General features: G+C 46.4%; 1 protein-coding gene and 1 long non-coding RNA gene across 2 annotated transcripts in view; one reads left to right on the top strand and one right to left on the bottom strand.

Moving 5' to 3' along the window:
- Positions 1 to 26,631, bottom strand: part of LOC310680771 — a 506,863-nt gene that overhangs the window by 238,769 nt on the left and 241,463 nt on the right. The gene's annotated exons all lie outside the window — the stretch shown is intronic.
- NTSR1 (neurotensin receptor 1) overlaps positions 17,978 to 26,631 on the top strand; it is a 117,508-nt gene continuing 108,854 nt past the window's right edge. Inside the window, exon 1 of the mRNA XM_083447537.1 lies at positions 17,978 to 19,789. Coding sequence (XP_083303663.1) covers positions 19,100 to 19,789 — 690 coding nt within the window. The 5' untranslated portion in view covers positions 17,978 to 19,099. The remainder of the gene's footprint in view (positions 19,790 to 26,631) is intronic.

The raw sequence follows: 26,631 nt of genomic DNA, 5'->3' as shown, positions 1-26,631 counted from the left end.
CGATCGTGCTTCTTTGCAGGATCCTTCTCGCTCATGTGACTTTAAGAAATATGAAATGAATGTCTCTGCCCCCACCCTCTCTTTCTGTCACTCTGTAGCGTCAATTTGGCACTTGTTTGGTGTTAGCTGTTTTGAGCAATTAAAAGGAAGCTAAAGTACTCTGCTTTCTTCCCCAAGCCCCCAAAAAGAAACTCATCAACTCTGGTTCCCCTCCCCAAATAAGCTCAACAACTCAGATTATTGTTGTTTAGACGTTCAGTCATGTCCGACTCTTCGTGACCCCATGGACCAGAGCACCCCAGGCACTCCTGTCTTCCACTGCCTCCCGCAGTTTGGTCAAACTCATGCTGGTAGCTTCGAGAACACTGTCCAACCATCTCATCCTCTGTCATCCCCTTCTCCTTGTGCCCTCAATCTTTCCCAACATCAGGGTCTTTTCCAGGGAGTCTTCTCTTCTCATGAGGTGGCCAAAGTATTGGAGCCTCAGCTTCAGGATCTGTCCTTCCAGTGAGCACTCAGGGCTGATTTCCTTCAGAATGGAGAGGTTTGATCTTCTTGCAGTCCATGGGACTCTCAAGAGTCTCCTCCAGCACCATAATTCAAAAGCATCCATTCTTCGGCAATCAGCCTTCTTTATGATCCAGCTTTCACTTCCATACATGACTACTGGGAAAACCATAGCTTTTACTATACGGACCTTTGTTGGCAAGGTGATGTCTCTACTTTTTTTTGGGGGGGGGGGGAGAATCACAACTCTGATTCTCCCCCCCCCCCCCAAAAAAAGATCACTGCCAGTTTTTTAATACTTGGAGTAGATCTCAGTCTCTATGGAGTTGGATGTGCCTGTCCTAATACAATACATTTTTGTAAGTTATTTCCATCAATATCTTCATTTTATGCACACTTTCTCCTGATATATGCATCTTTCTAAATTGTTTGCTTGGGGAACCACATAGCAAGTTTCAAATAAGTGCTGATTTTGAATGGTTTTGTTTCAGTTCACATATTGTTTAAAGGAAGTGCACATTCGATAAATTCAGCTTTAAATGACAACTGAATCAAATCTGTCCAAACATTTGGGTATATATTGGGGATACTGAACGGTCTTTTTATGTCTCTATTTTTAAGCGAAACATTCTGATTTGCATCTTCCAGAGTAATATGTGTATGGAATGCAGTTATCCGTCCACTTTTGCACTTCTCTGAGTGATCCAGTTCTTACCTCAAAAACCATACTAAAATATACATAAAAATACCCAGAGGGATTTTGCGTAAAGCATGCACTACTTGTTCTATCTAGCCTAGTCCCCAACTATGTTTAAAAAAGTACTCCCCAAAGTACTGGGATTGGAGAGCACTGATAAAATCATTTCCTAAACTTTTTATAAGCCGGATGTGCCAGTCACAAGGAAGCTCCTCCTCCTGATCCTGGCATTTTTGTTATGCTAAATACCTAATTTTCAATCCTGCAGATCTGCTCCCCCTTTCCCACACCTCTCACCCCATGACATTTTCCCTAAATTGTAGGGTTAGAGATAGAGATAGAATCATAGAATCATAGAGTTGGGAGAGACCACAAGGGCCATCGAGTCCAACCCCCTGCCAAGCAGGAAACACCATCAGAGCACTCCTGACATATGGTTGTCAAGCCTCTGCTTAAAGACCTCCAAAGAAGGAGACTCCACCACACTCCTTGGCAGCAAATTCCACTGTCGAACAGCTCTTACTGTCAGGAAGTTCTTCCTAATGTTTAGGTGGAATCTTCTTTCTTGTAGTTTGGATCCATTGCTCCGTGTCCGCTTCTCTGGAGCAGCAGAAAACAACCTTTCTCCCTCCTCTATGTGACATCCTTTTATATATTTGAACATGGCTATCATATCACCCCTTAACCTCCTCTTCTCCAGGCTAAACATGCCCAGCTCCCTTAGCCGTTCCTCATAAGGCATCGTTTCCAGGCCTTTGACCATTTTGGTTGCCCTCCTCTGGTCACGTTCCAGTTTGTCAGTGTCCTTCTTGAACTGTGGTGCCCAGAACTGGACACAGTACTCCAGGTGAGGTCTGACCAGAGCAGAATACAGTGGCACTATCACTTCCCTTGATCTAGATGCTATACTCCTATTGATGCAGCCCAGAATTGCATTGGCTTTTTTAGCTGCCGCGTCACACTGTTGGCTCATGTCAAGTTTGTGGTCAACCAAGACTCCTAGATCCTTTTCACATGTACTGCTCTCAAGCCAGGTGTCACCCATCTTGTATTTGTGCCTCTCATTTTTTTTGCCCAAGTGCAATACTTTACATTTCTCCCTGTTAAAATTCATCTTGTTTGTTTTGGCCCAGTTCTCTAATCTGTCAAGGTCGTTTTGAAGTGTGATCCTGTCCTCTGGGGTCATGGAGCAGTTGGACACAGAGGGTCTGCTCTCAAGCCAGACACCTGGCTTGAGAGCAGTACATGTGAAAAGGATCTAGGAGTCTTGGTTGACCACAAACTTAACATGAGCCAACAGTGTGACGCGGCAGCTAAAAAAGCCAATGCAATTCTGGGCTGCATCAATAGGAGTATAGCATCTAGATCAAGGGAAGTGATAGTGCCACTGTATTCTGCTCTGGTCAGACCTCACCTGGAGTACTGTGTCCAGTTCTGGGCACCACAGTTCAAGAAGGACACTGACAAACTAGAACGTGTACAGAGGAGGGCAACCAAAATGGTCAAAGGCCTGGAAACGATGCCTTATGAGGATCGGCTAAGGGAGCTGGGCATGTTTAGCCTGGAGAAGAGGAGGTTAAGGGGTGATATGATAGCCATGTTCAAATATATAAAAGGATGTCACATAGAGGAGGGAGAAAGGTTGTTTTCTGCTGCTCCAGAGAAGCGGACACGGAGCAATGGATACAAACTACAAGAAAGAAGATTCCACCTAAACATTAGGAAGAACTTCCTGACAGTAAGAGCTGTTCGACAGTGGAATTTGCTGCCAAGGAGTGTGGTGGAGTCTCCTTCTTTGGAGGTCTTTAAGCAGAGGCTTGACAACCATATGTCAGGAGTGCTCTGATGGTGTTTCCTGCTTGGCAGGGGGTTGGACTCGATGACCCTTGTGGTCTCTTCCAACTCTATGATTCTATGATTCTATGAAAGGTTGGTGGAGGGAACCAACTGGGGAGCCCCCAAGGGAAGAAGGCTCAGAGCCCAGGGAGTGGTGGTGGGACAACGAGAAGTGGTTAGAGGGAGGAGAGGGAGGAGCCTGGGAGGAGAAGGTCTCAGAGGCTGAAGAGGGAACAGGACTTAGTGAACGGGGAGAGTCTGTGGCGGAGAGAAGTCCGGAAGCGGAGGCTGCAGCAAGCTTCCCCCACTTGTCTCCCAGAACCAGTAGAGGCTTGAAAAGAGCGGAGGAAAGATTGGTGATGCACAGACACAGTCTCTGATTGCTTTGGGAAAAACCTGGAGAGGAGGTAGCTGCAGGGAGATGGGTCCCTTCAGTCTCAGCAACAGCTTCATGACTGCAGGACCTACCAGAGATGTGTTGCTGTGCTCACTAGGCCTGACACACCCATCTCTATTGTGTTTCTTGCTAATAAAGACTTAACTCCAACTTGCACAGTACAGTCATACCTCATGTTACGTTTGCTTCAGGTTGCGCGTTTTCAGGTTGCGTCCCACAGCGACCCAGAAGTACCAGAAAGGGTTTCTTCCGGGTTTCGCCACTCACGCATGTGCAGATGCTCAAAATGACATCATGTGCATGCGCAGAAGCGGCACATCGTGACCCGCGTGTGGCAGACGCGCAGACGTGGGTTGCGTTCTTTTCAGGTTGCGAACGGGCCTCTGGAACGGATCCCGTTTGCTACCAGAGGTACCACTGTATGATTTAATGCTGGCTTGTCTCTGACAAGAGATATAGTTTTGCTTTCATCAGACACTTGTATGCAGCATTCCCACCCCACCACCCCAAGATCTGGATCATCAAGGTAACACAAAAACTTTTAGGGGGTCCCCTTCCCCCCAAAATCATGCAGCTTTGCACACATCCTGCTTCTCCTCAGACAAAACCCAAATCCTACCAAGGCACCCAGGATTTATTCAGATTCCACCTACCTAACAGTACTTGATATGGGTGTACTGGGGAAAGGAGCAAACTGCATTCCTTGAAACAAGCAATGGATGGCAAGTCTATTTTACAGTGTAATTCTATGCATGTCTATTAAGAAGACCCACCGAACTCAATGGCCTACCTTTTGAACGTGCATAGGATTGCCTTGTTAAAGGGTTAATCCAAAGATTTCACAGGAAAGTGGAGAATGAGGAAGATTTTGCCTCCTTGTCAGGACTGATCTTGGTAACTTCTCATTTTTACAAAGCCACTGAATCAGGAAAATCAATGTTTTATGGGAGAAAACCAGAATTTGTTTCCTCTTGAAAACCATGATTTAGTTCTCCATTCCAGCTTCTTTAATTGGAAACAGTTCTTCCCATTTCTCTCTCTCTCTTTCTCTCTCTAATATTGCTTGAGGCGGGATGCATAAGGGGGAAGAAATCTTCATAAAAGTGTGAAAGTCAAAGTACTCTGCAAGCTGTAGGAGACTCGTTCCTAACCAGCACTACGCATACTTGATTTATTGCTTCAGAAAACATTTCAAAGTGGCAAAATTTTCTCCAGCTCAAACATTTTTGCAAGCTTTTAATAGATAAGCTACTGTCTGGTGTATTTCATTCTGGAGGAAGCAACAGTCTATTAAACAGCCCTTTTCTTTGCACAGATGCCAATATGTTCAGCTGAATGCAGTCCAGAGGCTGAGCTATGAACGCAGAGGCAAATTCATTTGAACGAAGAGTAGTTTAATAACACTTTAAATTATCCTTAGTAAATGAAAAGGGTAATGCAGTCATGGTGACACTATTGGACCCATTTGAATGCAAATCAAGAATCAGGGTTTTAAGAATTACCATGTTAATACTGTTGAAGATCAAAGAAGGGTAAAGTTTTGCATTTATGGAGACATCCGCTTGGAGAGCTTGAGCAGATTTGAAAGAAACACAGTGGAGTTGAGGAATGGACAGCTGTCCCCTGGGCTCCAAAAGCAGTCCTCTTCCAGCTGACTCCACTGCAGTTAAGAACCTGGACTAAAGGGTGGAGGAGAAATTTGATTTAATAGTAGTAGTAGTAGTAGTAGTAAATTTTTATTTATATTCCGCTCTCCCCGGCCAAAGTCGGGCTCAGGGCGGCTAACATCAGATATATAATATTGGTATAAAAGCAAACAATAATTAAATTACCTCCTAAAAACATGTCAAAATCAAATTATAGTCTAATTAGATGGCTTTCCGCAGGGTTAGGGTTGGGAACAGTAAGTGCTCATTGGCCCAACTGTTTACACTGATCTTATATGGGCCTGTGAGAATTCTGGGAGGCCTCTTTCATATTAGTTCTTATACAAAAAGAAAAGGGGAGTCAAGCTGAGTCCTGACCAAAGGCCTGGCGAAACAACTCCGTCTTGCAGGCCCTGTGGAAAGATGTCAAATCCTGCAGGGCCCTGATCTCTTGTGGCAGAGCATTCCGCCAGGCCTGGGCCCTGGCCCTGGTTGAGACCAGACTAATCTCTCTGAGGCCCGGGATCTCTAAGCTGTTATTATTTGCAGACCGTAAGGTCCTCTGTGGGGTGTACCAGTAGAGGCAGTCCCGTAGGTACGAGGGTCCTTGGCTGTATAGGGCTTTAAAGGTTAAAACCAGCACCTTAAACCTGATCCTGTACTCCACCGGGAGCCAGTGCAGCTGGTAAAGCACTGGATGAATGTGATCCCACTGCGAAGACCCCGTAAGGAGTCTCACTGCGGCATTCTGCACCCGCTGGAGTTTCTGGGTCAGTCTCAAGGCCAGCCCCATGCAGAGTGAGTTACAATAATCAAGCCTGGAGGTGACCGTAGCATGGATCACAGTGGTGAGATCAGGGCAAGAGAGATAAGGGACCAACTGCTTAGCATGGCGGAGATGAAAAAATGCCGCCTTTGTTGTAGCTGCAACCTGTGCCTCCATAGAAAGGGAGGAGTTGAGGGTTGCACCCAAACTCTTGACAGAAGGCACTGGCACAAACTGCACCCCCGCAAGAGATGGGAGTTGGCCCCCCAACCCCATTTTGTCCTGAGCCAGCCAGAGGACATCTGTCTTCGAAGGATTTAGCTTCAACCAGCTCATACACAACCATCCAGCCACAGCTTCCAAACATCTGACCAGTGTGTCTGGGGTCGAGTCAGGTTGGCCGTCCATCAGCAGATAGAGTTGGGTGTCATCATTTGTTTCTCATTTAAAGGTGAACTGATGTAAACTGTTAATTTCCAAAACAATAAGAAAATGGAAACACAGGTATTGTTTGAAATTCATACACCTCTGAACTTTGCAATGCAGTTCTCTTGTCATGTAATATGTACATAAAAATGCATATTCTAGGGTGAAATATGCATTAAAATGAATATATTAGTGAAAATGGTGTACAAAAATGCATGGCGCATTGCAAAATTTTCTTGATTAGGGGAAACTGCATACAAAAACGTGCATATTGGGTTAAGTTGGCACTGGTGAATTTTCATAAAGTTTTTTTTTAATGCACACTGATATGGAAAAGTGGAGAACTGAACTTAAATTGGCAAAAATGAGAAACTGAGAGAAACCAAAATGGACAGATTCGTAGCTAGTAGTCCCTATGAAGGATGGCAGCTGTGAGGATGCAAGAAAAAGTAATCTGTTGCAAGATGATTCATTTTGAAACCTTTTTCTTGTCTTTCTTTTCTTTTCTTTTTGGCTATGAAGTCCTCAGAAGACATTTGAGAGCAGTTGCCATGCAACTACAGCAAAGGAAGAGTTGCCTCCATCACAGGTGGAATAAATACCATCTCGTCAGCTCCACTCTCTTTCTTCAGTGAGCTCATCTGCCCAGTAGGGGGAGCCTCTGAAGGGCAAAATCAAGGAAGACCAAAGATGGAGAGAGGAAATCTCACTGGAATAACCCCAGCACCATACGGACATATGAAGAGCCCGTCAGATCAGGCCAATGGTCCGTCTAATTCAGCATCCTGTTCTAACAGTGGCCAGCAGACACTTGTGGGAAACTGGCAAGCAGGATTTGGCCACAAGAGCCCGTGTGTGTGTGTGTGTGTGTGTGTGTGTGTGAATCCTTTGTAAGCTGCTTTGAGAGCCCCTTGGGGCTACTATAAAGTGGGTCATTCATATCTTCTTCTTTCTTTGGTGATCACTCATAGCCGAGTATGATCATCTTCCATGAACACAGTTTTAACAATGAATCCGTAAGTGACTGTGGAGGCCAATTCTGGATCCAGACGTCCTTCCACAGTGGGGACATAGGTTTCCAGGAGAGAGTTGATCATGGTGAGGGTTTGCCAAGCGTACCTTCCTCTTAGCCTGTTTCTCCCTTTTGTCCTGAGTTCGAGCGTCTTCAAAACCCACAACACCTTTGGTAAAGGCTTTTCTCCAATTGGAGCCCTTGCAGGCCAGTGTTTCCCAGTTGTCAGTGTTTATACTACATTTATTTAGATTTGCCTTGAGAGAGTCTTTAAACCTCCTTTGTTGACCACCACCATTACGCTTTCTATTTTTAAGTTCGGAATAGAGTAGTTGCTTTCGAAGACGATAATCAGGCATCCGCACAACATGACCAGTTCAACAAAGTTGATGTTGAAGAATCATTGCTGGTGATCTTTGCTTCTTCCAGTACACTGTCATTAGTTTGCCTCCCTTGCCCCTTATATAACTAATTATTTTAACTTACTTGTGCCCACTCAGTTGCAATTTAAAAAGTGAAACATTTGCAGCCAGGAAGACCTGGCCACTAAGTGGTGCTATTGACAATCTTCCACCAAGTCTGTGACTCTGCAAGTAAAATCTAAAGGAAACAGAACAGGGCATTTCAGGAGGGGGAAAGGGAAGGACATGACAGAAGTATATTGGCTACCCACAAACCTCTGAATATGGTAACTCTTCAGCATGGCTAGGAACAGAGAAACCTGCTATATACTGAGTCAAACCATTGGTCCTTATAGCTCCGTACTATTTACACAGACTAGCAGTTACTCTCCAGGATTTCAGACAGCCATGCAAAGCATATCTCTTCCTGCATTTATTTTCTGAAGTCCACAGGTAAGATGCACAATAAAGCCCCACAATAAACTCTGGTTAGTTTAGTTTATTTCTCTTTTCTCAAAATTCCTTTGATGTCCTCTGTGCAAATTCATTGTGAATTTTTGCTCTCGGGCAAAACCCAGTACAATGGTACCTCATTTTGAGTCCAGGATCCGTTCCGGAGCCCCGGACACTCAATAAAAGGGACACTCAACAGAGCATCATTCTGCGCATGCACGTGGAGCGGTTTTGCGCTTCTGCGCATGCACGAGAGGCGAACCTGGAAGTAACAAGTTCTGGTACTTCCAGGTTTGCCACGGACATTCCACGGAATGGACGACCGACAGAACAGACTTAAAACGAGGTACCGCTGTACCAACACTGGTCATCCGCACATGCCAGTTTCTTTAGAGAAGTTCTGAAATTGCAGACTGCAGAAGGAACTGAGAGGGAGGGAATAAATCTGTTTGCATTCCTTGCAGTTGCCACACACACACACACACACACACACAGTGTGTCTCTCTGTGCGTGCAGGCATTGGTGTGTGCATGCGCTGTAAACATCCCTCTTGAAGCACGACATTTAATAACCAAATTCAGTGCACTGAAAAGCCTTTAATTTTTCACACCTCTTTCTAAGCACAGGAACTATTTGTAAAGCAGGGAAATGGCGCACACAGCCAAAAATGCAATTACCACCTTGGCCATTTGTACAGGCGCCCTGGTGCTCTTTGAAAAGCAATACAACTTCCCTGGTTAATTTAAAGCCCGAGGCCAGCAGTTTGGCATAACAAAAAAATCGGGGCGCCTCCTGTTCATTTGCTTGAGCAACTGTAAATCAGTTGAGGGCATCATGCACGGGAGAAATTTGTCAAAGAGCACGTTTCTGGCAGTTGCTTCTGTGGAAAAGGGAAATGTGTCTCTCTCAGGGGTTACTTTGCAACTGAAGGCTTCCAAATCCCTTGAAGTTACCCAGCCAAGGGAAATTAAAGTACAGTTGCATTAACTGGAATAAAATGTTCCAGATTGTGGTGCGTTAGGGCATGACAAAGGCAAGTTTCCTTGACATTTGGTAAGCTTTCCCCTTCAGGTTCCAAATGAATCTTCATTAAAAAACAAACCTGTTAATAGGTAAGGTCGTGCCAGTGATATTTTCCTAAAAGATTTTTAAGTCAGTGTAACATTTGAGGTTGGCTTTTTTCCCCGTCACACAGGGTTTTTATTTTTATTTTAAGTTTCCGGTACAAATACACCTAAAAGGTCAAGTTGAGTACAAAGGCCAGAGAAGTTAAAAAGAAATAGCAAGGATTGAGGTTGGAGTCAGGGGTAAACAAAGGAAGGATTATTTTATTTTATTTTATTTTGGCAGGCTTGTTTGAAATGCACCTGCACAGTTTAAAGGCTACATCAGAGAAAAGCCCTTTAATACTGCTGAACGGAAGGTTCCACTTTTCCTGTTACAATTTCCTTCTCCCCTGAGATAAAGATCTGCCGATCATTTCAATATGCAAAAGCTACGTTAGGCACAATTACATGCAAATGCAGTAGAGCAGGTGTTCCCCAACTGTGGCCCCCAGACCACCAGAGGTCCACAAGCTTCATTTGGGTGGTCCTATGAAGGATTCTTACAAGCTGAACTACATGGAATTCTATACGATTCAAATTGTAATGCAACCATAAAGAAGGCTGATCGCCAAAGAATGGATGCTTTTGAATTATGGAGCTGGAGGAGACTCTTGAGAGTCCCATGGACTGCAAGAAGATCAAACACATCCATTCTGAAGGAAATCAGCCCTGAGTGCTCACTGGAAGGACAGGTCCTGAAGCTGAGGCTCCAATACTTTGGCCACCTCATGAGAAGAGAAGACTCCCTGGAAAAGACCCTGATGTTGGGAAAGATGGAGGGCACAAGGAGAAGGGGACGACTGAGGACGAGATGGTTGGACAGTGTTCTTGAAGCTACCAGCATGAGTTTGACCAAGCTGCGGGAGGCAGTGGAAGACAGGAGTGCCTGGCGTACTCCAGTCCATGGGGTCATGAAGAGTTGGACACGACTAAACGACTAAACAACAACAACAACTCTCTGAATAAGAACTTCCTGGTCAGTACAATGCAGGCAATTCCACATTTAAATCATGATTATGTTCCAAGTCACCGTGCACATCAATGGGACATGCATAAGCCTGCCCTGTACTGCCCTGCCCCCTTACAGTGCTGAAAACAGCATGTATATCAGTGGTCGCATGTGTGCCGATTGTGTACAATTGGGGAATTGCCTGTATAAGCAAAAAGCATTATGAGTACAATTTAAGAACATACAGCATCTAGCACAGTACATTACAAAATTGCTACAGCAGGCAGAAAAATCATTGGCAATATCTAAGTCAAGGATCAGCAAACTTTTTCAGCAGGGGGCCGGTCCACTGTCCCTCAGACGTTGTGGGGGGCCAGAGTATATTGGGGGGGGGAATATGAACGAATTCCTATGCCCCACAAATAACCCAGAGATGCATTTTAAATAAAAGGACATATTCTACTCATGTAAAAACACGCTGATTTCTGGACCGACCGCGGGCCAGATTTAGAAGGCAATTGGGCCAGATCTGGCCCCCAGGTCTTAGTTTGCCTAATAATAATAATAATAATAATAAATTTTATTTATACCCCGCCCTCCCCAGCCAAAGCCGGGCTCAGGGCGGCTAACAACAATAAAAACAATCCAACATTCTAAAAACTTTTCACCATAAAATCAATCAGAAACGAATTGATGGCAACCAGCAAGCAGGACCCTGTGCAGATTGCCAGAGGAGGGGGTCAGGCTGCGCCCAGACCAAAGGCCTGGTGGAACAGCTCTGTCTTACAGGCCCTGCGGAAAGATGTCAAGTCCCGCAGGGCCCTAGTCTCTTGTGACAGAGCATTCCACCAGATTGGTGCCACAGCCGAGAAAGCTCTGGCTCTAGTTGAGGCCAGCCTAACCTCTCTGAGGCCTGGGACCTTCAGGATGTTCTTATTTGCAGACCGTAGGTTTCTCTGTGGGGCATACCAGGAGAGGCGGTCCCGCAGGTACGAGGGTCCTAGGCCGTATAGGGCTTTAAAGGTTAAAACCAGCACCTTAAACCTGATCCTGTACTCCACCGGGAGCCAGTGCAGCTGATATAGTACTGGATGAATGTGATCTCGCAGTGATGACCCCATAAGGAGTCTCGCTGCGGCATTCTGCACCCGTTGGAGTTTCTGGGTCAGTCTCAAGGGCAGCCCCACGTAGAGCGAGTTACAATAATCCAGTCTGGAGGTGACCGTCGCGTGGATCACAGTGGCTAGGTCAGGGCGAGAGAGATAAGGAGCCAACTGCTTAGCTTGGCGGAGATGAAAAAAAGCCGCCTTTGTTATAGCTGTAATCTGCGCCTCCATAGAGAGGGAGGTATCGAAGATTACACCCAAACTCTTAACTGACGATGCTGGCACTAGTTGCACCCCCGCAAGAGATGGGAGTTGCCCCCTCAATCCCATATCGCCCCGTCCCAGCCAGAGGACCTCTGTCTTCGAAGGATTTAACTTCAACCGGCTCCCACGAAACCATCCAGCCACAGCTTCCAGGCATCTGGTCAGTGTGTCTGGGGCCGAGTCAGGATGGCCATCCATCAACAGATAGAGTTGGGTGTCATCAGCATACTGATGGCAGCCCAGCCCAAAACTCCGGACAAGCTGGGCGAGGGGGCGCATAAAGATGTTAAAAAGCATCGGAGAGAGAATCGCACCTTGAGGCACTCCACACACCAGGGAGTGGCGCGATGACAATTCCCCCCCAAGCGCCACCCTCTGTCCCCGACCAGAGAGAAACGAGCGCAGCCATTGAAGGACTGTGCCCTGGATCCCCACGTCGGCAAGGCGGTGGTCCAGGAGTTCGTGATCGACCATGTCGAAGGCTGCTGACAGGTCTAGAAGAATCAGCAGCCCCGACCCGCCTCGATCCAGCTGCCTGCGGAGATCATCTGTTAGGGCGACCAGAGCCGTCTCGGTCCCATGACCAGCGCGGAAGCCGGACTGGAATGGATCGAGAGCCGATGTTTCATCCAGAAACCTACCAAGCTGTTCAGCAACCGCTCTCTCAATCACCTTACCCAGGAATGGAAGATTCGAAACCGGGCGGTAATTGGATAGATCTAAAGGATCTAATGATGTTTTCTTTAAGAGCGGACGCACCACTGCCTCCTTCAGTTCCCCTGGGAATATCCCAGTGCCAAGGGACAAATTGGTGATATCACCCAGGGGGGCCCGCACCTCGTCTGGACACGCTCTAATCAGCCAAGACGGGCACGGGTCAAGAGGACAGGTGGTGGGCTTTCCAGCTCGGAGGAGTCTGTCCACATCGGCTGGGGATATCTGGTCAAAGTGGTCCAATACTGGACCCGAGGACAGTCGAGGGGCCTCCAGTTCCCTTATTGTGTCCAAATTGGCAGGGAGGTCATGGCGGAGCAACAGGACCTTCTCCGCAAAAAAGCTCGCAAATGCCTCACAGCTGTGTGTCGAATTGTTATTTAAATTTGGCTGTCCTTCAAGGGACGTTAAGGACCTAATTATACTAAATAATTGCGCCGGGCGAGAGCTAGCGGATGCAATGGAGGCCGAGAAGTAGGACTTCTTAGCGGCCTTCACTGCCATCTCATAGGTTTTCATAAAAACCCTATAAGATGTTCTTGAGGCTCCGTCACGGGCACCCCGCCATACTCGCTCTAGCCGTCTGAGGTCCCGCTTCATTTTCCGAAGCTCCTCGGTAAACCAGGGAGCCCGGTTTCTGCGGGGTCGCAGAGGGCGCTTAGGTGCGATCTCATCGATGGCTGCTAGGAGCTGGGTATTCCAGCCCTCAACAAGCTCAGTCAATGAGTCGCCAGGGGGAGCAAGGTCCCGCAAGGCCTGACGGAATCTATCAGGGTCCATCAGTCTCTGCGGGCAAGCCCAAATCGGCTCGCCACCTAAGCAGGGTGGGGGTGGAACGTCAATCCTGGCTTTCAGAGCACAGTGATCAGACCATGGCACCTTCATTGAGGGAAACATGATCACATCTATACCAACACCAAAGATCAAATCCAGCGTGTGGCCTGCTTGATGTGTGGGGCCTGAAACAAACTGGGAGAGCCCTAGTGTCGCCATGGAAGACACCAGGTCCAGAGCCTGTGAGGAGGAAGCGGCATCAGCATGGATGTTGAAGTCCCCCAATACCAATAGGTTAGGGAACTCCAAGGCCCAGCCGGCCACAGCCTCCAACAGGCCTGACAGCGTGGCTGCTGGTGCGCTAGGTGGCCGGTACACCAGCCAGACAGCCAAGCTCACCTCGGAGCCCCACACTAGGCCAACACATTCAATGCCGGGGATCGATGGCGATGGTAGAGCCCTGAAAGAACAATCTTCCCATTATCTAAGTGGCCCATGGGGATTTTGGGAACCACAGCTGTAGAGGCTGCAGCTCTCAATAAAGGGTGTAATTAATAAAGATTTTAGGGTGTTTACTTTTTAGGATAAGAGTAAAATATATACAAAGGGGGCTAGGGCTGCTGTATTCAATAATAATAATAATAATAATAATAATAATAATAATAATAATAATTCAATATTCCAAAACTATCTCTTTGGCAGAGGTACCATGGCCATGGTTAGTCACAATCCAGATTAGACTACTGCATTGTATTGCATGTGGGGCTGCCTTTGAAGACTATTCCGAAGATGGTTCACAATTTTAGTGTGGTGTCAATATTTTTTGCCATGTTTTTACTGGTGTTTGATGGTGGGTAGGGTAAAGGTAAAGGTGCCCCTGACTGTTAGGTCCGGTCGCAGACGACTCTCGGGTTGTGGCGCTCATCTCGCTCTATAGGCCAAGGGAGCCAGCGTTTGTCCACAGACAGCTTCCAGGTCATGTGGCCAGCATGACTAAGCTGCTTCTGGTGAACCAGAGCAGCGCATGGAAATGCCATTTACCTTCCCGCCGGAGCGGTACTTATTTATCTACTTGCACTTTGATGTGCTTTCAAATTGCCAGGTTGGCAGGAGGTAGGACCGAGCAACGGGAGCTCACCCCGTCACGGGGATTCGAACCGCCTACCTTCTGATTGGCAAGTCCTAGACTCTGTGGTTTAACCCACAGTGCCACCCGCGTCCCTGGTGGGTAGGGTAGGAGGGATAAAAAGGTGTGAGAACTTAGGGCAAATCTCCATGGAGTTGTGCTGGGTTTGTTCTTGCTCTATCATTTGTATAATGATACAAGATGGTTGAGTGGCGGGTGTTTTTTTATTTTCAAGTTTGTTTGTTTTTGTTTTTAATTTATGGCTTTGTGCCTGTCTTTGCAAAGCCGGCCTCATGCACTTCCTGAAATGCCTAGAAGAGGTCTTTACATCATGATCTCCCTACCTTGCCAATGACCATTTCAGGAAGTGTGGAAATCCAGGAGTCTGTGGCAGTTCAGACAGTACTAAGAGGGATGTTTGGTTTGTGTTATGTATAGGATCCAAACTGCAGCAGTCTGATTGGTCCTAGAACAATAGGATCCAAAATGCAGCAGTCTGATTGGTCCTAGAACAATAGGATTCAGAATGCAGCAGTCTGATTGGTCCTAGAACAATGCATCAGTATGATTGGTTGGCAGGAACCACCCAATCATGCTCCAGATAGAAGTGAATCCACAACCTGATTGGCTTACAGTAGAATTCCGGAATTAGCCAATCATGTGCAGCCCATTGTGTAAATAATGTATATAAAGCCAATACTTTGAGGGGACATTCATTCATTCCTCCTCACCACTATGAGCTGAATAAAGAGATGAAATCACTTTGCGACTCTGAGTATATTTCAGTTTGGTTGTTTTTTTAAAGGGGCATGGTGATTCTCTCTTTTTTAAAAAAAAGTTGCTACAGGGATGAGTGGGGGAAAGTTGGGACCTTGTTTGTGATTCTGAAACATGGACTTGACCAAAGCATCCCTTAGCTAAAAACAAAGTTTAAAAAAGCAAAGACAAAAATCATGTGACAAAAATAAATTAATTAATTGTGTATTACCAAAAGCAATGAACGGCAGAGGTTCAAAGCAAGATTTTCCTCAAAACATAACCATGAGACGAGTCAAGCTTTCATTGAGAATAAGCCCCTCTCAACTTTCCATACTTCCTTTAACGTATTTACTTATTTTATTTTATTTATTACTTGTTTCATAAAACCTATAAAACAACAACCTCAAAGCAATTTACAAAATGAAAAACCCAATGAAGTCATCAGTAAAAACAGTTAAAAACAACTATTTAAAACTTTCAAAAAATAAACAAATCAAGAATAATATTTTTTAAAAAACCCAGATTGAAACATGTGCATACTGGGTCGGTTTGCCTAAACAAACATGTTCTTATCAGTCACCAAACAGATTCCAGGGAAGGCTCCTGCCTGATGTCAATATGGGAGATGGACATGAGGTTTATCCTTAGGCAGGCTGTTTGCACAATGAGAGCCTTACAAGGTTCGAGAAAGCACAAGATGTCATAATGAGGATGCTTAAGCAAGAGTGCAAAGGCTTCCTGGACGAACATGAATCTGTTTTCTCTCTGATATGCATGGCAGCGTAGCGGGAGATGGGACAGCCTAGTTGAAACAAAAATAGCTGCCTGGTAGTGTTTTCTCCTTCCTGCTTCTGAATTCCTTAGCACAGAATGGTTGGTATTAGACAACCTTGTGGTCGGATGCGGGGCAATCTATCAATTTTGGTTCCTCTCGGTTTCTCGTTTTTCCACGTTTAAGTTCAGTGCTCCACATTTCTGCCTTGAGGTCTCTTTTTCTCCTTTAGTCCTCATCAGCATTGTGTTGCAATCTCTCCAGAAATGCTTTCAGGGATGCAACAATTTCCTTTGTGCTATGTTGAATACAACTCATGGGAAATCAGTGGCATTTTAAGAAGGTAACAGCCCTTTGGGTCAAGCAATTGCCCATCTAGTCCAGCATTCTATTCTCATAGTGGTGAATTATATGCCTATTGGTGGGAATCACTGTATCTTCTGCTATAACTATACGGTCCGTATAGTTAAAGCTATGGTTTTCCCAGTAGTGATGTATGGAAGTGAGAGCGTACCATAAAGAAGGTTGATCACCAAAGAATTGATGCTTTTGAATTATGGTGCTGGAGGAGACTCTTCAGAGACCCATGGACTGCAAGAAGATCAAACCTAGCCATTCTTATGGAAATCAGCCCTGAGTGCTCACTGGAAGGACAGATCGTGAAGCTGAGGCTCCAATACTTTGGCCACCTCATGAGAAGAGAAGACTTCCTGGAAAAGACCCTGATGTTGGGAAAGATGGAGGGCACAAGGAGAAGGGGACGACAGAGGAAGAGATGGTGGGACAGTGTTCTTGAAGCTACCAGCATGAGTTTGACCAAACTGCGGGAGGCCGTGGAAGACAGGAGTGCCTGGCATGCTCTGGTCCAGGGGGTCACGAAGAGTCAGACACAACTAAACAACTAAATAACAACAGAGATTTTAAAAGTCTCTATGTAAATTTGTCAGCACTTCAGTGCGCATTTTTCCTAATATAGATGTCTTTTGCAAGCAACTCTCCCTAATTTGTTAATTTCTGCGTGGCATTTCCACTAAGATATGCATGTTATGCACATTTTCCTGTAATGCGTACATTTTGTACACATTTGTTGTTGCTGTTTTTGCAGAACTGCATTGCAAATTTCAGAGAAATGCAAATCTCAAAACAATGGTGCATTTGGGTTCATGAACTGGATGAACAGCTCCTTCATCCCTGCCTGTGCCTGATACTGCCAGTGGTAAATCTCCTTTCACCACAAGCTTTTCACTGATTTTTTGCTGCCATGAAAATCCAGGGTCTAATAGGGGGGAAATTCGCTGCACACTGATTTGGAGATTAAAATTGGGAGGGTAAGAGGAGGGTGGAGTCATACTTCCCGACCCCTCAACTTCCATCACCTCTGTGTCACCTGATCCCTGTGACCCTCTTGTAATTTCAGGGCAACTTCCGACCTTCCAGAGTCGCTAGTCAATTTGACACACTGCTTGTGCAACCTGTGACTTTTCTATGACACTTCAAAGCACCTCCCATGTGTTAACATAGTTGTCCAATTCTGTAAGAGAAAGCAGGATTGTTGCGGATGAAGAGGCCGGATGAGGATGAAAGAACAAAGGCTTGCCTGAGACTACTTGCTGTGTTTATGTTTGGTGTAGGATTCGAACTCAGTGCTTCTCAATTGACAACTCAGCCAGCCTACAGCACTAGGTGTGGGTAAAACTGGCTCTCCCAGTAGGCAGTTGCTATAGGTGGGCAGCAGACATGGTACCACATACCCTGCCCTGTGCCCCTCCCCAAGCTAGCCTGATGCCTTCACCAAATTAAGAGTCATCTGGTAGTCTGGTTAGCATTTGCATGGGTGAGGTACCTCAGGCAGCAGAATGACGTGAGTGTGCCCTGCTTCAGGGGAGCCCAAAATGGAGATCCATTAGACAGGGAGTATGAAAAATTCATCCAGCACTGATAGGGAACCTGTAGCCGTCCAGAAGCTGTTGGACTGCAACTACCATCATCTCTGTCAATTGGCCAGGCTGGCTGGGGCTGATGGGAGTTGGAGTCAAACAGCAACTGCAGGTTTCCCTACAAGAGAAAGTGTATTGGAGAAGGATGGCTCCACACCGTGTATCAGCCTTGGTTCCCTGTGGAAGAAATGCCAGGGAGCTGGAATGATTTCTAACCTCTCATGATAGTCTTCATAAATGATATATCTAACTCGTTATGAAATCCATAAAGCTGAAAAATATGCAGACACTGGTGTACAAGGGGGAAATGTAAAGGAGACGACCCCCCTTATAAATATTCAGAGGTTTTGAAGATGGGGAAGATGAAAGGACGAGAGAGCCCTATAAGGAAAATATTGGCCAGCTTTCTGCCAATTTGATTTACACAAAGGAATGGATGAATCTGTCAATTTTGGTTTCCCTCAGTTTCTCATTTTTCCAATCATGAATTCAGTTCAGATTTCTGCAGCAAATCACAGGGTGTGCTTTTTTCCTTTCCTTCTTTAATGCCTGCAAAAATTGGCAAGCATTTTAAAGTGAATTTCTCCTATGAACACATCATTTCATGCAGTTCTGAATAATACACACATCTCCCCGAAAATAGTCCCTTTCTGCATGTTACTGGTATATCATTTCTGTGCGCCCTTTCCCCTTATGTATTCCTTTTTGTAGACACTGTTCCACCGGAGGAGCACATTGCAAAATTCAGAGGAAGTGCAAATGTCAAAGAATTGCTGCACTTCTCTCGGCGTAGCAATTCGAGATGCGCAAATTCAGCAGCTTCACATTACAATGAGAACAAAACCAAATTTCTCCCCCATCTTTACTTACACATATAATGTATACATGGCCGGGAGAACAACACAGTCTCTCTCACTCACTTGCTCATCCTGGGGAATGAGAGAGAGAGAGGGGGAGAGAGAGAGAGAGATTATTGTCCTGCTAAACCACATTAGCGCTATTCGCATCTGGAGAGTGCAGGAGCCTAAAGAACGAGGCACGCACAAAGAGCCAGGGATGGGGGGAGGAGAGTCAGAGGGGAAAAGACACGAGAGCTGCCTGCTGCCTGGCTCTGGGCTCGCAAGTGAAAACTGCTGCATGCTTTTTCTGGAGCCGTCTCGGTGGCAGGCTGCTTCCAACTGCTCTCCCCTTCCTCTCTCTTATACACACAGAGAGAGTCTTGTCAGCAGGCTCCTCCTCTCCAGCACATTGCAAAACGAGACAAGTTTCCACTTTGGGTTTGCACTCTCGCTGCTTGGCAGCAACCAGCACCAGTCACACCCTCTGCTCAGGCGACAGTTTCCAGGCAGCCTCCCTCAAAGCTGGGTACCAGTTGGGGCTGGAAAGCATCCTTAAAGCAAGCATCCTCAGCGACGTTCCGGGAAGCCTTCTGCTCTGCGAGGAGAGCCGACATGCACCTTAACACAACTTCTTCGCTCTACCAGCTGGGATACCTTATGGGTCAGTTTCACTTGCTGCCCACCAACTACGCGCTGCCTTCAGCTGGGAATGTCTCCAATGGTTCAGAACTCGGGTCCAAGGTGCCCAATGAGGAGGACCTGGACGTGAACACGGACATCTACTCCAAAGTCATGGTCACCATCATCTACTTGGTGCTCTTCCTGGTGGGGACCATTGGCAACTCCATCACTGCCTACACCCTGGTGCAGAAAAAGTCCCTGCAGAACCTCCAAAGCACCGTCCATTACCACTTGGCCAGCCTGGCGTTCTCCGACCTGCTCATCTTCCTCCTCTGCATGCCCATTGAACTCTACAACTTCATCTGGGTCCATCACCCCTGGGCTTTCGGCAACGACATCTGCAAGGGCTACTACTTCCTGAGGGACGCCTGCACCTATGCCACTGCCCTCAACATCGCCAGCCTCAGTGTTGAAAGATATATGGCCATCTGCCACCCTTTCAAAGCCAAGAGCATCATGTCCAGGAGCAGAACCAAAAAATTCATCAGCTGCATCTGGGTCGCCTCGTTCCTGCTGGCCATTCCGATGATCTTGACCATGGGAGAGGTATACAAGCAAGATCCAGGCACCGTCATCTGCACCCAGATAGTAGAAGCGTCCACACTGAAAGTTGTCATCCAGGTCAGTTTCTATGTCTGCTTTGTTTTCTATTGCTGCTGGCAGCTTGTCTAAACTGCACCCGGCTCTAGCTATGTTTAATACCTAGAGATCAGGGATTAGTTAGTGACTTAGGGAAAAAAATTGAAAACATAGCAAGCAGACGCTCATTTTCCTATAAAGCCATAAGCTTTCCCCTGTCACAGCAGATGACAGAAGCTCTCTCTCTCTCGAGCACGCTCAGTTCCTCGTGTTGCTCTCTCGTCGGGAGTCCTTGCGTGCCGCTGCTCCCAGATGACCGAAGCCAGCAAGCTTGCTGAACTTTACAGGAGAGCTGCTTGCAATTCTGTAAAGGCTGTTTCCCACATGACACGGTGTAAAGGAACATCTACGGTTTTTAGGAAAGTGTAGTGTATATGCAACAAACATACATGAGTCCCACATGTGCAATTGTGAGCTGGTGGAGTTTGGCTCCGGGATCCACGCTGCAAGTATGCTCACCTGCAAACCCAGGTTTGTTGCCTGCGTAATCTGTGAAATTGTCGTAAGATTCAAAAGCAAAGCTGAGTGCCGTCTGCCCCAATGAAATGGGAAGCTGAGCTCTGCAAACTGTATAAACTGTACAAATCCAGCAGATTTGCATGATTTCTCTTTATTATTTAGATGATTAAGTCTGAAATGTTTACTATTTAGTTTTAATTTAGTCTGCTTTTGCTGCTCAAGAGGCAAGGAGCTATCTAGCCAGGGCACTGAAATTCATTCTCTGACCACTGGAAATCTTATTCAGGAATTCACTGGGGTCCTGGGATTTCCCCATATGTTACAAAAAATTTCACTCAACAATGGGGACTAGAAATTTGCTTTTAAACAAAAAGGAAAGTAGAGCTTCTCAAGAAATGCAAGCTTTTGCCCAATTGACATATTGTGCCTTTTCTTTTCTTTTCTGAGTTTGCACACATAATACACACTTGCCTGGTTATGAGGGAGGAACTGGCTTTCCATGGTTATTAAGTGTGCAAAACATGCTAAAACATTCCCTGAAGTTGCTCACAGGTATAATAGACTGGAAAAGAAGAGTGTGGAGTTCCATGTTAATTCATAGCGAAGCAAACCAGTACATGTGCAAAAGAATCATTTGCACGGCTGCATGCTGAGATAAAATGCCACATTGTTGAGAAATGCCACCAGGGCTACTGTTCAGCCGTGTAGGGTTTTATTGGCTTGTTCCTAGAAGGGGCACACACGTTCCTAAACGTGTGCCAGTGTTCCTGATGGTGGATAACATAACGAGGGCAAACCAAGGCATTTGGGCTGGCAAGTGGATGAGAGAAGACATTAACAGCTGAGAGCTGCACTCCATTACTATGAATGGGAAGTTAAGTCATTGGGGCTCCACTGGGAACTTTGCATAGGACTGCAGTGTGCAACCCAAAATGCTGTGTTTTTCCACAGAAGTGATTTTCAGTGCATTCCTAAAATTAGCTTTGAGCTAACTGTGGATACCCTTACAGTCTTACGGGCAAAGGCTATTCGTGTTTATTGGAAGTATGCAGGCATGGATAGAGTAGCATCCTTTGACTTCAACTCTTTAGGTTGAGCGACTTAATCATTGATTGGCACATGCATCCTGACTTCCAGAAGGCTCAAGTGGTTTGTGGATCAGGCAGCACATTTCAGCTTCAGGAAGGTGTGCTAAGTGTTCCAGAGTGTCTGGTGTGTGGGGAACTAATGCCTCTAATTACAAAACAAGTGGAACTTGGGTTCTTGGGTTTAAGGGAGTTGAATTTTGCCAAAACACTGTGCTCAGATGGGTTTGTGGATGGAGCCTACAGAGTGGAGGTTTATTTTGATGTCACGGTGGATGGGAGGAATTCTGCATGTGTTCTTAAAGTTTACTCAGGCATGAATTTAAGTGCAAGCAAACTTTGAATCAATATCAGTGTCAAACAAGTAGCATTGCTTTTAGCCAGCTGCAAAATGGCAAAAAAGAAAGAAAGAAAAGCAACAAAGCGACCCTTGTTTCTAAAAGGAAGCACTTCAGGACTAAATGTCTCGCAGATCCGTAGGAGAACAAAGGCAGTTTCCTGTCCTAGCAATGTATCCCAGGCCCAGAGGGGATGCCAAAGAAAGTCAAGGAGCAACATCCTTCTCCATAATCAAGGCAGAATAAATTTTGTTCCATGCGTCTGTAGGAACACATTACTTAGGAGCGCACTAAAGGTAAAGGTAAAGGGACCCCTGACCATTAGGTCCAGTCGTGGCTGACTCTGGGGTTGCGGTGCTCATCTTGCTTTATTGGCTGAGGGAGCCGGCATACAGCTTCCGGGTCATGTGGCCAGCATGGCTAAGCCGCTTCTGGTGAACCAGAGCAGCGCACGGAACGCTGTTTACCTTCCCGCCAGAGTGGTACCTATTGATCTACTTGCACTTTGACGTGCTTTCAAACTGCTAGGTTGGCAGGAGCAGGGACCAAGCAACGGGAGCTCACCCCGTCGTGAGGATTCGAACCACCGACCTTCTGATCAGCAAGTCCTAGGCTCTGTGGTTTAACCCACTAGGAGCACACTGACCTAAAGTAATTGTGGAAGTCAGTAGGTGTGAAAAGGACTCATTTTTGCCTCCTTTTTAAAAGCATACATACAGCAAGGAAGGGGTTATGAGCTGTGTTAGCCACCCTGAGGTTCCAGGTTCAATCCATGACATCACTAGGTAGGGGTGGGCAAAGAACTTTGCCTGAGACCCTGGAGAGCCACTGCCATTCATCGTAGAAGATACCGAACTTGATAGACCTTTGGTATGACTCAGTAGAAATCAGATTCCTATGCAAAATCCCATGAAGTGCCACAGAGGATAGCTAGAGGTGGGGACTGCTCCAATGAATCACTTCTCAGTAGTACAGATGTCTCCTAGTACTCTGTGCTGGGATAAGATTCCTGGAGATTGACCACCACTTGTTTCTCCTATGGAAGTTGAGAAAGGCTTCCTACATGATTCAGAACCCCAGTCATTCAGCGGGGGTTTCCGTTCTACACTACTGGCAGGTTGTGCCTGAACTGAGAAAAGTTCCATGGCTATAATTACACCCTTTACTTGTCCTCTTGTTCTTCCAGCCAGTAATAAGCATGTGCAGAGGGATATCCCTCTTGCGGCTTTTTTTTTTTTTGGGGGGGGGAGGGGAGTTTCATAACTAACATTCCAGAATGCAGATTTTATGGGAATACAGGAGATTTGAAGAGGAACTACGTGTTTGCCTGAACTAGAGTGAACCTGGTTGTTGTGCTCCTTCTGAGGTAGTTTGTCCACCTTTGGTACCCAACCTGCACTCAGCTCTCACCTGTGGCTACTAGAAGGGGCCAGCATGCGACCTCGGCCACACCCCAGGAAACCCCTCTGACGGGCTGGCTAAACCAGGTCAGGGTAGCCAATGGGTATCAACCCCTGCTGAGTTAGGGACTTGCATTCAAAAGACAGGATGAGCAGAGGAGATCAATAGTGGTTCCAATTGTCAAGAAAGAAGTTTCTGCATGCAGTGGCAGAGGAAGCCGCTCGGGCACCTGGGGCAGCGCACCCAGGGGTGGCGCAAGCCGCACTGCGGGGTCTCCGGAGTCTGCCTGCCTCCTTACACTCAGCGCCCTACAGCTGGGAAGGAGGAAGCAGGAGGCCCATTTGGGCAGTGCAGAGCCTGCACGTGCCCAAGCCACTGCGTCTCTCCCTGGAGAGACATATGGCTCAGGCGTGCTGCAGGCCCTGCAGTGAGTGCTGCCTGGCATTTTGTCACCCCCCTCAGTGGTGACACCCAGAGCAGACCGCACCCACCGCAGCCCCTTCCTCTACCCCTGTCTGCACGTGCTGTAGAGGGAATTGAGGTGGGAAGGGGAAGGGATGGGGAAGGGAAACTCTGGTCCTAAACCTTCACTGCCTTCATCTTTGGGTGAAGAAGATGCTAAGGAGTCGACAGTACACAAATCTGGAGTGAAGTCCGTAAGGTGGTTGAATGATGCCTTGCTCGCCACCTTCCAACAACTCCTGCAGCCAAGCTGGTGCCAAACAGCTTGCTCTGTTTTCCTTTGGACTGCATCAGTGAAGGACTTGCTTGTCTTGTCATCTGGGCAGCCCAGGACCTCCACACACACTGCTCAGGGTTGTACCCCAAAGAGGGCATTTTGGTGCTGCTGATGAAATGGTTTGACCCCCCCCCTTCCCTAGAGGCATACTCCGTTATCTTTTGAGAAAGACGGACGCCAACAACTCGGTGGGATAACCACAATGCAAAAATTGGAGGATTTGAAGGATGGTTGTGTTTCGGTTCAAGGATTGTTTCAGGAAACAGCAAATTGGCCGGATTTGCGTGTAAATGTGTGTCTCCCCCTCATCCCTAACTAGGGCTGGTGGGGGGACTCTAGTTCAACTCCCCTCCTAGCCATATCACTTAGGGGTCCAGTCACTAAGCCTAGTCTGCTTCACAGAGTTGTTGTGGGAATAACATGGGGAAGGAAGTGATCGTGTGTGCTGCCTTAAATAACTAATAAATAATAAAGCTTTGCCTGCCCTCGCTTCAGAAAGAAGGCAGAGGTACGGTATATCTTTCCCCGTGACTGAAGCAAGGAGTAATAGCAGATTTACTCCAGGAACTGTGCTCACATGTTTCCTGCAGTAAGAATGCCACTGGGAACATTTTAAACTATTGGAGCAGGAAGCCTCTGCAATAGTCTTTAAATGCTCCAGGGAGCTCTTTACTGCCGGACGTATTTTGTGAACAAATGCGACCTGGGGGCATTCTGTGCAGTAAATGACAGTTGTGAGTGCAGTTCAAATGAGGGATATCTACTCCCTCATTAAAAATCTGCATTGAAATCTGCAACCCTTCTGATTCCAAACCAAGTTCCTTCTTCAGAAATTACTGTTGGTGCAAATCATCCATAACACGATAAAGAATAGTAGAGCAATAGATAAAATTTCAAGATAAAAACCTAGACCAAAATGAGGCACATGAGAGAAGAATGGAGGTGGAATTATTATAGAATTTAAGATGGGGAAAGTTCTTGGGTGTCATCCAATCTTACCATCCCTGCTCAGGAATCTGGCAGCTACAGCTTCTCAGACAAATGCCCCACCCAATCTCTGCTGAAAACACCACCAAGAAAAGGAGAGTCCACTAAGACTTGCTTGTTCTATATTGCGCCAGAGAATGGGACTAGAATAAAGAGATGCAAATTTCAGGAAAGCAGATTTAGGCTTAATGGTCGGAGAACCCTCCTAAGAAGAAGGGCCATTTGATGTTGGGACAGACTTGCCTCATGCATTTGACAGCCCTTCAGGTACTTGAAGACAGAAATCATGTCTCCATTTCACCTTCTCTTCTCCAAGCTAAACACACCCAGGTCTTTCAACCATTCCTCATGGGTTCCCGTCAGTCAGTGAGAAATGAGAAATGGCATGTGTAGCAGAATCAGTAAGGGGAGGCAGGATCAGTGTTGTGAGAGAGAGATAAATGAAGGCACCCAAAGCAAAAGCAGAGCAGTCACCTGGTATAGCACTGAAAAGAATTTAGGAGGAAGACTTGAGTGCTGAGATTGGCTTAGGAGAACGGTGAAAAATACAGACACAAAATAACACTCAGATTCCTATCAGCAAGAATTGATGGAAACATACTGAAATGAATCCATTTAACACCAGGCAAATGTAACAAGGGCTGGATCTAGACACATAAAAAATAATAATCAGGAAAACATGTTGTAAAACTCATAATGGGAAATCACGTTGCTGAAGGATCAAACTCCAGAGTGTCATCTTGTGTCACAGTGTTATAACGCTTTTTAAAAAAATGTAGATGAGTCCAAGATCAGCACTCAAGTCTCACCTAAATATGGTGGGGTTTTAGCATCAAGGGTACCTTTTATGACGTGTGGTAGTCTTGTGACGAGGCATCAAAGTTCTGCACTCTGGTTTTCAAGGAGAGAAGGGAGATCACTCAACAATAAGGGTTGCGGAATCCACAACTGGGGTTGTTGTCCCTTTCTGACTAAGAGCTTCCTTTACAAAGAACTGATAGGTTATCTCTGTTAGTGGCTACTCAACAGCTTGTCACTTGGAACTGGAAAACTTTAGACAACTTAACATTAAGGCTCTGGTTGGCCACTGGGAGCACAGAATGCTGGACTGTGTGGGTTATTGGCTTGATCCAGTAGGCTTTTATGTTATTACAGTGGTATCTCGGGTTACAGATGCTTCAGGTTACAGACTCCACTAACCCAGAAATAGTACCTCGGGTTAGGAACTTTGCTTCAGGATGAGAACAGAAATCGCACGGCGGCAGTGGGAGGCCCCATTAGCTAAAGCGGTGCTTCAGGTTAAGAACAGTTTCAGGTTAAGAATGGACCTCAAGAACGAATTAAGTTCTTAACCCGAGGTACCACTGTATAAGCAAATCCTTGGGGTGGGTTGCTACAGGGGAAGGTAGAGGTTCCTCACTGTGTGTTCAGATGCCACACATGCTCTTTGCTTGCATTGCCTCTCTAGGGGAAAGCCAGGCTGACATGTGGAGGTTGAGGAGAGTGGCATGGGTTAACTTGTTGTTGTTGTTTAGTCATTTAGTCGTGTCCGACTCTTCATGACCCCATGGACCAGAGAACACCAGGCACTCCTGTCTTCCACTGCCTCCTGCAGTTTGGTCAGACTCATGTTTGTAGCTTCAAGAACACTGTCCAACCATCTCGTCCTCTGTCGTCCCCTTCTCCTTCTGCCCTCCATCTTTCCCAACATCAGGGTCTTTTCCAGGGAGTCTTCTCTTCTCATGAGGTGGCCAAAGTCTTGGAGCCTCAGCTTCAGGATCTGTCCTTCCAGTGAGCACTCAGGGCTGATTTCCT

The sequence above is a fragment of the Podarcis tiliguerta genome (genome assembly GCF_965153285.1).
Source record: "Podarcis tiliguerta genome assembly, chromosome: 6".
Taxonomy (NCBI): Eukaryota; Metazoa; Chordata; class Lepidosauria; order Squamata; family Lacertidae; genus Podarcis; species Podarcis tiliguerta.
This window is presented reverse-complemented; position numbering and strand designations above follow the sequence as displayed.